Source organism: Podarcis muralis, chromosome 6 (genome assembly GCF_964188315.1).
Source record: "Podarcis muralis chromosome 6, rPodMur119.hap1.1, whole genome shotgun sequence".
NCBI classification, from domain to species: domain Eukaryota; kingdom Metazoa; phylum Chordata; class Lepidosauria; order Squamata; family Lacertidae; genus Podarcis; species Podarcis muralis.
This window is the reverse complement of record NC_135660.1, coordinates 20,483,934-20,498,059: the sequence shown is the minus strand read 5'-3', so window position 1 is coordinate 20,498,059 and position 14,126 is coordinate 20,483,934. Positions and strand designations below refer to the sequence as shown.

The window sequence follows — 14,126 nt, the reverse complement described above, 5'->3', positions numbered from 1 at the left end:
TGATAGCCAATGCCGCAAAAGGACTTCCCTTTACCTTCCCTGTGTTCCCCACATCTACTCCTGAGGGTGCTTCTATTAGCAGAGCCAGAGAGAACAGCCCTGTCAACACTTTACTGAGCAAATGGAAGAAAAACCAGTGTGCAGTTTGAGGACAAAGGAACGGAGAGCTTTTGCATTTCCTGCTTCAGACCTTGTTCGTTCAGCCAATCATATGGAGGGAAAGACTCCCGCAGAGCTACCTCAATGAAGACCATACTTGGTCTCTGCTTGGTCACTAGCTTCACCTCCACCCAACACCCCTTGGCTGGCTGACAAATAACAGAATTGGCCCTTAAGTCACAAATAGAATGATTTCTGCTCTTGCCTTTCCAATACCTGCAGCCCCGTGCAGCAGATTTTGAGGGGGTTCTAGGGCTAGAGAATGGGGGAATCCACTGCACAAGTAGAAGCTTGTTGCTGGAGTTAAATGGTAGTGTTGGATGCAGCCATTTGAAAAAGGAAAAGCTAATGAAGGACCCTGCCCAATACCCCAGCAAGGAGTGTGCCTGCTCAGTGCCTACAGATGCTGACCGATGATGTAAAGGGGACAACCCTGAAAGCTGGATGGGATGGCTGGAAAAGGTGGATGTAGGAGAGAAATAAAACTAGTGACTGACAGAGTGGACGTGAAGGGTAGGAGCACACCATATATTTTAAGCACATCCAGTGTTCATGTAAAGCACATGACTTCCCCTAAAGAGTCCTGGAAACTCATTTGCCTCCTCACAGATCTACAATTCCCAACAATCATAGCATACTATGAACTTCAGTTGTGTGTTGGATATTCTTTAAATGTAAGATTAAAATACAACATTAAAATGCAGCCTCATTTCAGTAGAAACTCAAATCAAAAACTTTTTAGGGGATGTAAACGGCAAATCTTCACCAAGGCCAACTTATCCAGACTGGTCCTACGTGGGCCAGAAAAAAGCCAGGGAAGTCCCCAAATAGGAGTTCCACCACAGAAGGAGAAAGGAAAAAGAAAAGAAAAGGGGAAGGGGGTGGGGATCAAGTTGATTCCAAGCCAAAGGCCAGGCGGAACAACTCTGTCTTACAGGCCCTACGGAAACAAATCAGATCCTGCAGGGCCCTGGTCTCATGAGACAGAGCGTTCCACCAGGCCGGAGCCAGTGTTGAAAAGGCCCTGGCTCTGGTTGAGGCTAATCTGACTTCCTTAGGGCCCAGGATCTCTAGGGTGTTGCTATTAAAGGACCTTAAGGTCCTCTGTGGGGCATACCATGGATGACGGATTTCCATAAGAGTTGTGTGTGCTCCTTAAGATGTATTGTTGATCCAGCATTTAGAAATAATTACTGCAATTGAAATAAAAATGGAATATATATATATATTGATGGGTAAGACTGTGGCCAGGCAACCAGTGTGCCTGCTCAGTCTGCTGTCCAGCAGCTGGCTGCCCCTGTGATCTCCCTTATTGTGCTTGTTTATCTTTAAACAAGAGTTGGACTGGACAACCTTCCAATGGAGAACACACCTCTGTGAAGCAAGACACAGAGCCACTCTCATTGCTCATCCAGCATATGATATCCCACTGGGATACAAATTGTGACACTGGGACTGATCACAGTCACTGCATGTAAAGAAACCACGGTCCTCTTCGAGGGGTTGAGGCTTAAAACATCTTCCCCCTTCGGGAAGATTACATGCATGCAGTCCTGGCCACAGTTTGACTTGCCAGATTATGGAATTGACTGTGTGTGCAAGATTTTGTTGCCTTACGTTTTCTTGAAGAGGAGACAATTGAAGCCTAAATTAAATATATTTAATTTTCCGATGTGCCTGGAGTTCTGTAAACACGAAGCTATAATGTGCTCCAAATTACCGAAATGCTCTATTTTTCTAAGAGCATAATCACTGCAATTAATTGTGCTGTTTACATGTTTACAAAGCTTGCTCATGGAGCTATTATGCAGCTGTTAATGTCAGCAACGGGGAAGGCAGTTAGCTACTACTTTGCATTTGCCCTGCCTGGGCAATTCAAACTGAAGCCTTCCTGACAAGCAAGGGACCCTTACTATATTGACCCAATTCTGCAAAGGTATTCTGGGCATGTAATGTTACCGGCATGAGTAATGCCAGTGAAATCAATGAGGCTGCTGATTGACTCATTATTGTCAGATTGTCCCAGAGCTGCAGTCAATTAGATCAGGATTTAATTGTCTTAGGTACTGATACTGCCCAGACATGTGACTCGATGATGTTCCATTCCTCAAAGGCCTTACTGATTGCCCAAATAATACAGCTGATGGATGCAACCAATAAACAAGTGGATTGGATGTAATATCATGAGATAAGACTGTATTATGGGAAAGGCCTCGGTAATGACAGTTTAGCTGGGACAGAGTTTGTATAGTCTGTTGTAGGAAAACCAACTCAAAACTTAACAAATTTATTATGGCCAAAATTTATGAAGACCAAAGTCCACTTTAACAGAAGTAGGAAGTGGTCTCCTAAGTAGACAGTAGCAGTTGTGTGGCTTGCAGAAGTGGTGGTTATGACCCATTTCCTAGATACGTTTTCATGGCTACTACTTTTGAGACATCACCTTGTTGACAAAGGTCCGTATAGTTAAAGCTATGGTTTTCCCAGTAGTGATGTATGGAAATGAGAGCTGGACCATAAAGAAGGCTGATCGCCGAAGAATTGATGCTTTTGAATTATGGTGCTGGAGGAGACTCTTGGGAGTCCCATGGACTGCAAGAAGATCAAACCTATCCATTCTGAAGGAAATCAGCCCTGAGTGCTCACTGGAAGGACAGATCGTGAAGCTGAGGCTCCAATACTTTGGCCACCTCATGAGAAGACTCCCTGGAAAAGACCCTGATGTTGGGAACGATGGAGTTTGTTGAAAAGAGTAAGTACAATGCTAGGAATTATTAGGAGGGGAGTTAAAAATAAAACAACAATTACTGTCTCAATAAAGTCACAATAAACCATGGTTTATGAGCCTGAGGACAAACAATGCACTCAGGGGCCTTTCTTGCTCATGTGCTCAGCTCCCTGTGCCATTTTAACTGAGAAACTAGCTGTCACAGTCCGGTTCACGGGCGATTGAAGTCCCTGCAGGGGACGTCAGGATCGGGGGCAAGATGGCGGGGTGGGAACAGGAATGGGGGTCCAGAAGCCAGGAAGCCAAGAGTCCGAGGGTCAGAAAGCAAGGAATCACAAAGGCAAGGGTCCGAGGGTCAAGAAGCAAGGAGTCAGGAAGTCAGGGATCTGAGGATCAAGAAGCAGGGAGTCAAGAAGTTGAGGTTCAGGGATCAGGAAGCAAGAAGCCCAAGGCAGGAAGCGTGTTGCTTTTGCAAAGAGCCGAAGGGAAATGCTGACCTTATATCCCTTCCCTTCTCTTGCCACCAGGTGCTGTGAGTTACCAATCGGCCTCACCTGTGAGGATGCGCCTTGCCTCTTCAGAACAAACTTAGGAAGGCCCCAGTCCTGCAAAGTCCTATTGTTCACTGTTCACAGGGCCTGGCTCCTGCACGCACACCTGACACTAGCTTAATCACTGCTTACAAGCTGGAATATGATCGATCCAATGAGGAATGAGGAAACTGCAATTTCCTCATTCCGACGTTAAAGGAAACAAGCGGGGACAGAAGAACCAAAGGGCACAGGATGGCAGCAGGGAGCATGTGGGCCTGTGGCTTGTTATCGGGTTGATGAGCCATTGGCTCGTTGTCTGCTATGTCTGAACCAAACTATTATTGAATAAGTTGAGCTATCACATCTCTGCAGCCATGTTTGGATTGCTTTCTAGAGGAGATAAACAGTTCAGACAAGGTTCCAAATTACAGATGGATAAGGTTTATAAAACACTTTAAAAACAGCTGATAAAACCTTTCTTGGAGGAACAATGCAGAGCCCCTTTATGCAACTCCCTGCCAAGCGGCCATCTTCTGAGTCTTTTCATTATTTGTTACTTTGTCACCACAATCCAGCAGTTTTTTCCATAGAGCTAAACTGTGTCTGGACATATGGCAACCATACAGTTTTCATATTGGGCAAAAAACCTCAACAACTTTTGTGCCTGGATTCTCACCTTTTGAAATATGACATACCTTACCTATGAGAAGTAACAAAACAAGCTGAAGCTTTTAGCTTAGAGAAAAGTTGACTAAGGTCAAGGAGTATGTGACAGAAGATTATGCAATTACAAATGGAGTAGATAAGAGATCCCCCCCTCCCATTCTCATACTTTGGGTTGCCCAGTGCAATTGATTGGAAGTAGTTAAGGGCAGACAAAGGAAATGATTTTTGCACAATGCATGAATAACTTAGAATTTACTATCACAAGAGACAACATGGCTATCATTTTATAGCCTGTGTAGACATTGCTATCACTGGATAATCCATGGCTGCTCATGCATGTGGTCAGAGTAAAGTAGAAAGATGAAACTCTCAAAAGATCATTAGTTCCAAGTTGTGATTTTCCTATTTGCAGAAGAGAAGCTATACTGCTACATATATTTATTAACCTAAGATGTTTAGTTGACATAAGTAGGCCATTCATGTGAGTAGGTAGTTACAGGGATTAGCCTGCTGGACTGATGACCTAAAGGGATGAGAGGGCTTTATGAAGGTTGAATCTATCAACATGCCTGGTAATTCAGATGCACTAGTGTTGCATTAAGATCCTTGGGACCAACTAGGAATGATCTGCTTAATGCCATTCTAATTTGTGCCTAATGGAACTTTGTTTTGATTCTGAAGGGTACCGTATTTTTTCGTTTATAAGATGCCTCCATGTATAAGACGCCCCCTACTTTTGGGGACCCCAAATTTAGAAAATGGGCATATGCACTATCCGTGCATAAGATGCCCCAGATTTTTAACCTTATTCTCAAGTAAAAAAAGTACGGTATTGACATTCTTGCTTGTCTAATGCAGAGAACCAGTAACACACTCTCTCTCTCTCTCTCTCTCTCTCTCTCTCTCTCTCTCTCTCTCTCTCCCTGTGTGTGTGTGTACCATTGAATACAATTCTTTAGCTGCAAATTCAGGTGCAAATATAGGCATTTATTATAGATGTATAGAATCAGCTAGCCAAGATCTGACTTCCAGTTTTCCTCTGCAGAGACTTATTTAAAAATAGTAGTTTTAGTTGCTGACAAAAAAGAGAAAGATGTTAAAATCATTACCTGCGGAACCTGTCATTTAAGATCAGCAGAGCGAAAAAGATGAAGAAAGGACGTGGAAGCGTATGGTTTAATTTAAACTTAAGACTTATCCTTAAATATTTTATATTATTGATGTATTCTTGTGCCAATACGTTCTGACATAAATATGGCAATCCATAACGTATTGACTGCAATGTCAACATTATTTTAAAGCTGACTCAAGAAGAATACCTCATTGTTGCTGCTGATATATACATGCTAAGTTTTATGAGAGGAGCAAATGTTTTTAAAACCACTGAAAATACAGCCTGGATTTAACCTTTTTCTTTCTGTTCACTGTGAAAATCTTTCTGAAGGTTTGTATAGAGATACTACTACATAACCCCTGGCCTCAATGTCTCTTGGTTGTATGTGGAATATCTTTTACATTCAATAAGGAATCTAGGGGAGCTTATCAGATCCAAGCAAAGCACAGATGCACGTACTCTCTCACTTTGTTGAAAATAGTGTATCACAATAATTTACAGGTGCAAAACTTCCTTTGAATTCTATAGCTAGCAAAAATTTGAATGTCAGGCCATATTTCAAATGTGGTAAAATGGTGATATGCAGGCCTTGTTACCTCAATTCTGTGCCATCAAAAATGCCAGCATCTCTGCTTTGGTGTTTTATATATATATCTTTTCTAAGGTCTTTATGGATTTCTTCCCCATAAGTACAAATCAGTGCCTTTAGCTCCAGACCCTTTATTTGCCCATTATGAAGACCTGGGGGGTGTTTCTTCCATCTGTGAAGTTCCAAAGTCTTTTTATTCTGTGCTCAGCTCAAGCTGATATGGAAATTCTAGCTTGTTCAAAGAGGGATATTGCCTGAAGAGACTATCATGCAGTCATTGTCTTCAGACAACCTCGTTCAATGTTCCTGCAGATTCTCAGAGCTGATGTACACTACATTGGCACCCCCCCCCCCGAATTAAAATTGTAAGCATACCACATTTACAGCTCAAGTGCATAAATGTAAATATGATCTGCTTTCTGAGAAACCCTATTTGTATTTTGGCATGATTCAGAATTTGGGAGGAGGTAAGCCCAGAACACTGGGAATGACTTAATTTTTAAAAAAATATATAGTAGACTTCTATCCTGGCAGGTGGCTTCAAAGAGCCCTCGAGGTGCCTTGCAAAATATCGAAAGAGTACAAAGATAACCTGAGAACATGAGAGCCCTGTTGGATCAGACCAAACTTCGATCAATCTTATACTTTCCCCACAGTGGTCGTCTTGTTGCCTCTGCAGAACCCAGAAGCAGAGTCTCTAAAAGTGCTTTCAAGAAAGACTTGGGCTGCCTTGGTTTTGCAAGCTGCACTGCTTTCCATTTGAACTGTTAGCTGGGGGAGAATCGGGTGGAATTTGTTCTCGAATGTCCTTTGTGCTGTTGAAAACAAGGTTGGTCGATGAATAAAATTCTGTATGGAGAGAAAAGTAAGTCTTGGGCTTATGAAAGGACCCTTCATATGATAACTTGAAAGAGGGAAGTGGGTTAATGGTGTAAGTAATCAATCAAACTTGCAAGGAGAAAACTGTCTGAGGGTACTATATTCACTTGGGGAATTACTTAGTACAAAGAATGTAGAAAGGGTTCGGTGTGTCTTAAATAATGAATCCCAAGTAACTCCAAACTAGCCAATTGTTTACAGTGCCATTTTTTATATGTGGATATCTTGTTATTTCTAATTTGCTCTCCATTACCTTCCCCCCACCTTTTCCATTATATTGATATTTTAAGATATTATTTTAAGGGTCATCTCTAGCTAAGTTGCCCTGACAGTAGGTCCATTGAAACTGATGGATCCATGTTAGCCACATCTGTTAATTTCAGTGGGTCTGCTCTAAATAGAACTAACATGATAACTTACCCAAAATTAGGGTTGCCATATTTCGAAATGTAAAATTCTTGACACCCACAAAGTGTGCAGGAAGTAGGGAGACCCCAAAATTGTTGAGCATTTTTTGGGAAACAAAACCCAAAAATAGTGATTTTAAGCTTTTTGAGCGGTTTCTGCTGCTTTTCCCACCATGTTGCCATACATCCAGGTTTTCCCAGAAATTTTACTGATTCGGCAAAATTCCCCCCGACGCCAATTTTACACCCGAAAACCAGAACATGTCAGGAATTTTCCTGACGTATGGCAAACCTACCATAAACCTTTCAACCAATTTGTGCACTGGTATTGCTGCTGAAAGTAAGATTGAGGGCACAAGGAGAAGGGGACGAAGCTACCAGCATGAGTTTGACCAAACTACGGGAGGCAGTGGAAGACAGGAGTGCCTGGCGTGCTCTGGTCCATGGGGTCACGAAGAGTCGGACACAACTAAACGACTAAACAACAAATAAAAGCGCACATGAAGCTGCCCGATACCATTGGCTAAACAACAACAACAATTCTGGCACAGCACCTGTAAAGAGCTTCATTCTTACAACCGCTTGAACAGATATGCACAGGACATGAATACGCATATGTATGATTTAATATCACAGGTCAAGTGACAGGTCCATAACTAAGTAAGGATTTGAACATGAGTCTCCTTGGGCTAAGTCCAACACACTTATCTCTAAAGCAGCCTCTCAGCGTTTATATAAAGCTCCACTACTGTGGGAAAGATTGAATATGTGTGTGAGTGACTTCCTGTGAACAGAAAGTTGATTTGTCTGGAGGAAAAAAAACCCCAATCAGCCTGCATGATCAACAGTTAATGGATATCTTTATTAATCCAGCTAAATTTGCTGACTCTTGTATAATGCATACGTGAAGCTGCACTTATATAGCCCTCATGTCAATAAAACATTGTAAATGTTGCATTACTCTGAACCGAAACAGTGGCACTCTTGGGACTTGAGATTCAAATTAGCTGATCATTAAAGGAATGAATGGAGGATCTAAAACCAATCTCCTCTTGGATAGAAAGCACGTTTGTTACGGAGCTAGGAAAAGTAATTTTTGCTCATTTGGAAGCCATTTACAAACTTTATTAGGCAATACTCAGGTGATGGATTTCAAGAGATATACCTTGTACAAGCAGCTATGGCTTGGAACGCCACAATTAGGTTAAAAGAATGAATGCACTTTCCCCCATTAATTGCATGCAAAAGGCAAAAGGAAAACACTGGGGACAAATTCATACGTTGGTCCATTACATATATAGATGCTTTATGATGTGGGCATCTGGTGGGTTGCTGTGAAAACAGGAAGCTGGAATAGATGGTCCAGCAAGACTCTTCTGATATTCATATCTTCAGAGAAACTCCCAGCAATCTGGGGAACACATGATCAGAGTATTGACCAGTGCTTTTAGGGAAAAGGGCTTAATTTTTTATTTTTATTTTTGTAAAGGGAGATGTGACAGCGCTTGCCAATGGACTGAATATGCGGAACAAAGGCGAGAGAAGAGTATGGCAATGTGTGGCTTCTTGAAAGTGAGGCTTCAGTAGCTCAGATATTTCTGCAGGACATGCAATTTCAGCAAAAGGAAGAGAAGGAACAAAAAGCATTGTGTATGACTGAATTGTGCTTTTGAATATATGCAGAGCACTCTTCTTATACCAGAGGCACTGGTGTGAACTAGAAATGAAGATTCCTAAACAGTGTTAGATGGGGGGCAGGGCGGGCAGGAAGGGGAAGTAGAATGATTTTATTTGGGAGAGGAAAAAGATGTTGGATGGTTTCATTTCAAATTAGGCCAGGCTCCATTTTGCCCATTCAAAAGAAGTGGGATGGTTAGGCTCTCCCAACCCACTTTGAGCACTGGTTGCTAAACATAAGCAGTTGCCTTATATTGCATCCAGATACCCGTTTTATTTTTATGTTTAAAACTATTCATCCAAGGGGACTTAACTCTGAATTAGACCTCAATTGTCTTATTTGATTATCTGTATCTTTGCTGTTACTTTGTACTGTGTCTTTAAACTCGGTCTCCTTGTTATTAGTATCGCCTGGGGTTGGCTATATATATTTTTCAAAAAATGATGTTAGTAACAGTGACAACATGATAGCATGAGCACTGTTCCAGAGTATTTTTCATTATATCTGTTCAAAAAAAGATTGGGTATGTAACTTTTTTATGTTACAGTTTATAATTTCTACGCTATTTGAAGTTGTTGTTATGAATGTGTAGGTCATTGTTTGAATATTTTATTTTCAGTTAATGAAGAAATTACATATCTTTCTACTTACAAGTGTTGAACTAATTGGCTGATGAAGAATTCAACGAAACAGTAGTTGTTATCCAGAAACACTGTTCAGCAGAGTTCAGAGTTGGACATCAGAATTCGACATTTGCTGATTATACAAAGCTTCACAGCTTGCTCTCCGCCGGTAAAGTCTGGCACCGTGATTCATTTAAGGACTTTCAGAGACTTTCAGAGACTTCAGTTTGTTAGTTTTGATGTTTTGAATTATTCCATAAAGTTGATCACATTGTTATTGTTTCTGGCCATCGTGTTGCTTTTGATATTGCTGACTCATATTTTGCAGCACAGGGGTTGGTTTGTTTACTACTTATATTGCATCTAGCCTAGGAGTGGGGAAACTCTGCCCCTCCAGATGTTGCAGAACTTCAAATCCTATCAGGCCTAGCTAGCTAGGAATTATGGGAGTTGTAGTTCAGCAACATCTGGAGGGCCAAATATTACCCACACCTGGTCCAGCCCTCCAAATGCCAACTGATAACTTCTCTTCAATGTCACATAGAAGTTTTCCCAGCCTCCTACTACCAGAGATACTAACTTCAGGGGCGGCCCTACTATTAGGCAGAGTGAGGTGGCTGCCTCAGGTGACTGATGCTGGGTAGGAAGGTTGTGGCAGTTAAATGTGCCATGCAGCCTGCCTTGTTGTTGTTGTTTAGTCGTTTAGTTGTGTCCGACTCTTCGTGACCCCATGGACCAGAGCACGCCAGGCACTCCTGTCTTCCACTGCCTCCCGCAGTTTGGTCAAACTCATGCTGGTAGCTTTGAGAACACTGTCCAACCATCTCGTCCCCTGTCGTCCCCTTCTCCTTGTGCTCTCAATCTTTCCCAACATCCAGGGAGTCTTTTCTTCTCATGAGGTGGCCAAAGTATTGGAGCTTCAGCTTCAGGATCTGTCCTTCCAGTGAGCACTCAGGGCTGATTTCCTTAAGAATGGATAGGTTTGATCTTCTTGCAGTCCATGGGACTCTCAAGAGTCTCCTCCAGCACCATAATTCAAAAGCATCATAAAGCAGCCTTCTTTATGGTCCAGCTCTTGCTTCCATACATCACTACTGGGGAAACCATAGCTTTAACTATACGAACCTTTGTCGGCAAGGTGATGTCTCTGCTTTTTAAGATGCTGTCTAGGTTTGTCATCGCTTTTCTCCCAAGAAGAAGGCGTCTTTTAATTTCGTGACTGCTGTCACCATCTGCAGTGATCATGGAGCCCAAGAAAGTAAAGTCTCTCACTGCCTCCATTTCTTCCCCTTCTATTTGCCAGGAGGTGATGGGACCAGTGACCATGATCTTAGTTTTTGTGATGTTGAGCTTCAGACCATATTTTGCGCTCTCCTTTTTCACCCTCATTAAAAGGTTATTTAATTCCTCCTCACTTTCTGCCATCAAGGTTGTGTCATCTGCATATCTGAGGTTGTTGATATTTCTTCCGGCAATCTTAATTCTGGCTAGGGATTCATCCAGCCCAGCCTTTCGCATGATGAATTCTGCATATAAGTTAAATAAGCAGGGAGACAATATACCGCCTTTCCCAATTTGTAAGGCCTGCCTTACAAGCCCTAAACTAGCCTGTTGCTCTCAGGTACAATGGAGGATGCTGTCCTGACACAAGGAATGAAGAAAGGAAAATTTGCAGTTAGGGTGGCTACTTTACTTACCCCTCACCAAAAAAGAGGGCACAGATTTGCATAAAAATTGCATATGCTAATTGACGTGTATAGGTGCAAATTTAGAAACAATTCCTGTAATTTAAATAAAAAATATGATATACCTCACCATAGTGGGGAAGATTAATAATACAGGCTCACATGCATTAATTCTACATACAAGATTGGATTAGTTAGCTAATTTTTCAGTCCATGAAGGCACAAGTAATTTCTTGAATAAAGGAAAGGAAAAACTGTGTTTCAGCAGCTCTACAATGTTGCTTTTTTGTGCCCTGTAGAGAGACCTTTTTAAGGCTTAACGGGATCCTTGACTTGTGAATGGGAAAATGGTTACTTTAGTTACTTTCCAGTAGTTGCCTGGGTTTAGAAAGAGCTTCTAAATTAACAGAAAATTGGACATCATTGCATATTACCTTAGTCCGCCTGATGTATTGGTTTTGTTTTCAGCAATAAGTAGCTTGTCACAATGTGTTATGACACATAATGAGGCTCTCCCCACCTCAAATAAGCTGTAGTCCTTTGAGCCAATGAAAGGGTCTGCATGCCAGCGTAATAAGGATCGTGCATCAGTGGTGAGTTATGGACAATCATGAAGCATATTTGGGCACAATAACTTTCAACTGGCAAGTGAAGAAGCATAAACAAAAGTGTGTGTTGCTGTTAAGCTGCTGAGAAAGCTGGCCTGCTAGTCTACCAAAATGCCACCGCGCCACGTGTCTTTTTTGTGTCTTTCACCCCCATGTAGTTACACACTTCTTTCTTGCTTCAAAAGCATTTCTATAGTGAATCGATCCAACTGAATCATAGCACCGAATGTTATGGCGAACAATATTTATTTGCAAGTGTCACACTGGGGTGCCTAATTTGTCCCCAAGAGAGAGGTTTTCTGCTCAGACTGCAAAACACGGCTATAAAATTCCTTGATTGATGCTGATTATCAGATTAAATGGCTTAGCTCTGGGGACAAAAGTTATAAATTACAGCCACCCAGAAGTTGTGATTGGCGACTGGAGATCTTTCCAAGTGCCAGCGGTTTTTTTTTAATGAGATCATCTATTTTCAAGTCTCTATGATGCGTCAACTTTTTGAAGCTTATCGAAACAGTGTTTTAAAATAACACTGCGTCAGCTTTTAGAAAATTCAGATACATTCTTGATTTACTTGGCCAAAGATTCAAAGACTAAACAAAACACACCAACTTTCTGTGTAATGCAGTACTTAACAGCTGAAAACTCAAAGCGGGGGTTCCATACAGGGATGTTAATTTAAGGGCAGATCCATTCAAAACACGTTCAATGTACATTGGCTTCCTCCAAAGTTTCCATGGAACTGTAGTTTGTCAAGGGTGCTGCGAATTGTAACTCTGTGTGAGTGATAAGTACAGCTCCCAGAATTCTTTATGGGAAGCCATGTGTGGATCTGCCCTAAAGGTGTATCCTGGCAACATTTCCATCAATTGAAGAAAGTGGTGTAAATATCTTTTAGTGAGGTGTTTCCCCTTCGTAACTTTATCTCCATAATTTACAACTTTCCTTCATAATTTCATTTTCAGGTACACAAATAAGGCATTTCTGTTCCTGACAGCAACATCCCCTTCAAATATACCCTAAGCGGTTTCTAGAATGTTCTGGAAGCTATGTCTAAACCTCTATGAATCTGACAAAGCTGGTAAAGGGTCATATGCTCAGTAAACACTACTTTTCCATATCTAGCTTTGCGATCAATATTTGATTATATATAGACACCGTGCTGATCTAGTTTGCAATTCCTTGGTTTCTCTCTCAGCAGGCTTTGCTGGTCCTTGAGCAATGTACAGCCAGCAACTGCTGATTTACACAGTTTCTGTATTGTTACACGCCACTTCCAAAGGCAGATGCGAATTGGACGAGATGACTCAAAGTTTTCAGCTTTCATAAATTATGACGAGTTGTAGTTACAACTGCGTGTGTGCTGCTTAGGTAGAGGCTGGGCATAGTTTGGATAGTGGTTGCGTGGTATGTAGCATGAAACTGGGAAATAGAGAGTTTTGAATTTGGAGATACTTGTTGCATGTCAAGGCCCCAAGACCTCGCCCATTTCTTGAAGAAGACGAAGAAGAAGAAGAAGAGTTTGGACTTGATATCCTGCCTTTCACTCCCCTTAAGGAGTCTCAAAGCGGCTAACATTCTCCTTTCCCTTCCTCCCCACAACAAACACTCTGTGAGGTGAGTGGAGCTGAGAGACTTCAGAGAAGTGTGACTAGCCCAAGGTCACTCAGCAGCTGCATGTGGAGGAGCGGAACAGGAACCCGGTTCACCAGATTATGAGTCCACCGCTCTTAACCACTACACACACTGGCACCAATATTTTGAGTTAATAGGATAATTAAGGCCACAACTTTATTGGTTACAGATGTGAGTGGTATTGGCTTAGGCATTGGAACTGAACCAACTATATCTGACTCCTGCCTGCCATGCAGGTAGTCTCACAAGGGTCAACCACCAGTAGGGGAGCCCTGTTGATGTACATCTACTGCGAGCTCCCCCAGGGTCCTCGATGGGGTCATGGCATGGCCTAGCCCTTACCCGGGCTTTGGGCAGGATCCATACCCCCTGATCCCTTAATGGAATATCCTTAATGAGGAGGGGCAGGTGAAGGCCACAACCTCCCCTCCATAAACCAGGTTTCACCAATGCCTAACTGCCAAACCGCACAAAGTTGTGACGATTGCTACGAGGCAGGCGAAAACCACATGGCTGGAAGGTGGAAGCAAGGAGAAGGAGCCCACAACCATGTGGTGGTTTAAATAGGGCAAGCCATGCCCCCGGTTGACTGGAGTGGTCAGCCAGGGGGCGTGACACGGTTGGGACTCCCAGTGACACAGGAGGCTTCACCATGCCCCCCCACTGTACACGGGGAGTACATGTGGCCTGCCTGCAACCCCGCCCCCCTGGGAGGGGGAGCGGCCTTCCCACCCCCCCTGCTGTTGCTAGACCAAGCTGACATAGGAAACACTCTTTCTGCGGATTTTCAGGCAAGATAGAGTGTATGTGCCCTTTCCATTT

General features: G+C 42.5%; 1 protein-coding gene across 2 annotated transcripts in view; it reads left to right on the top strand.

Annotated features, from left to right (window-relative positions):
* The window catches only part of MFSD1 (major facilitator superfamily domain containing 1), a 44,844-nt gene extending 35,191 nt beyond the window's left edge, over positions 1–9,653 (top strand). The window contains exon 17 of one of the 2 annotated variants that reach the window (XM_077929832.1): positions 9,373–9,653. In XM_077929832.1, coding sequence (XP_077785958.1) covers positions 9,373–9,426 — 54 coding nt within the window. In that variant the 3' untranslated portion in view covers positions 9,427–9,653. Of the gene's footprint in view, positions 1–8,564; positions 8,661–9,372 lie in introns of those variants that run through there. The other variant, XM_028731410.2, reaches the window with a different exon arrangement.
* Positions 9,654–14,126: the final 4,473 nt, after the last annotated feature.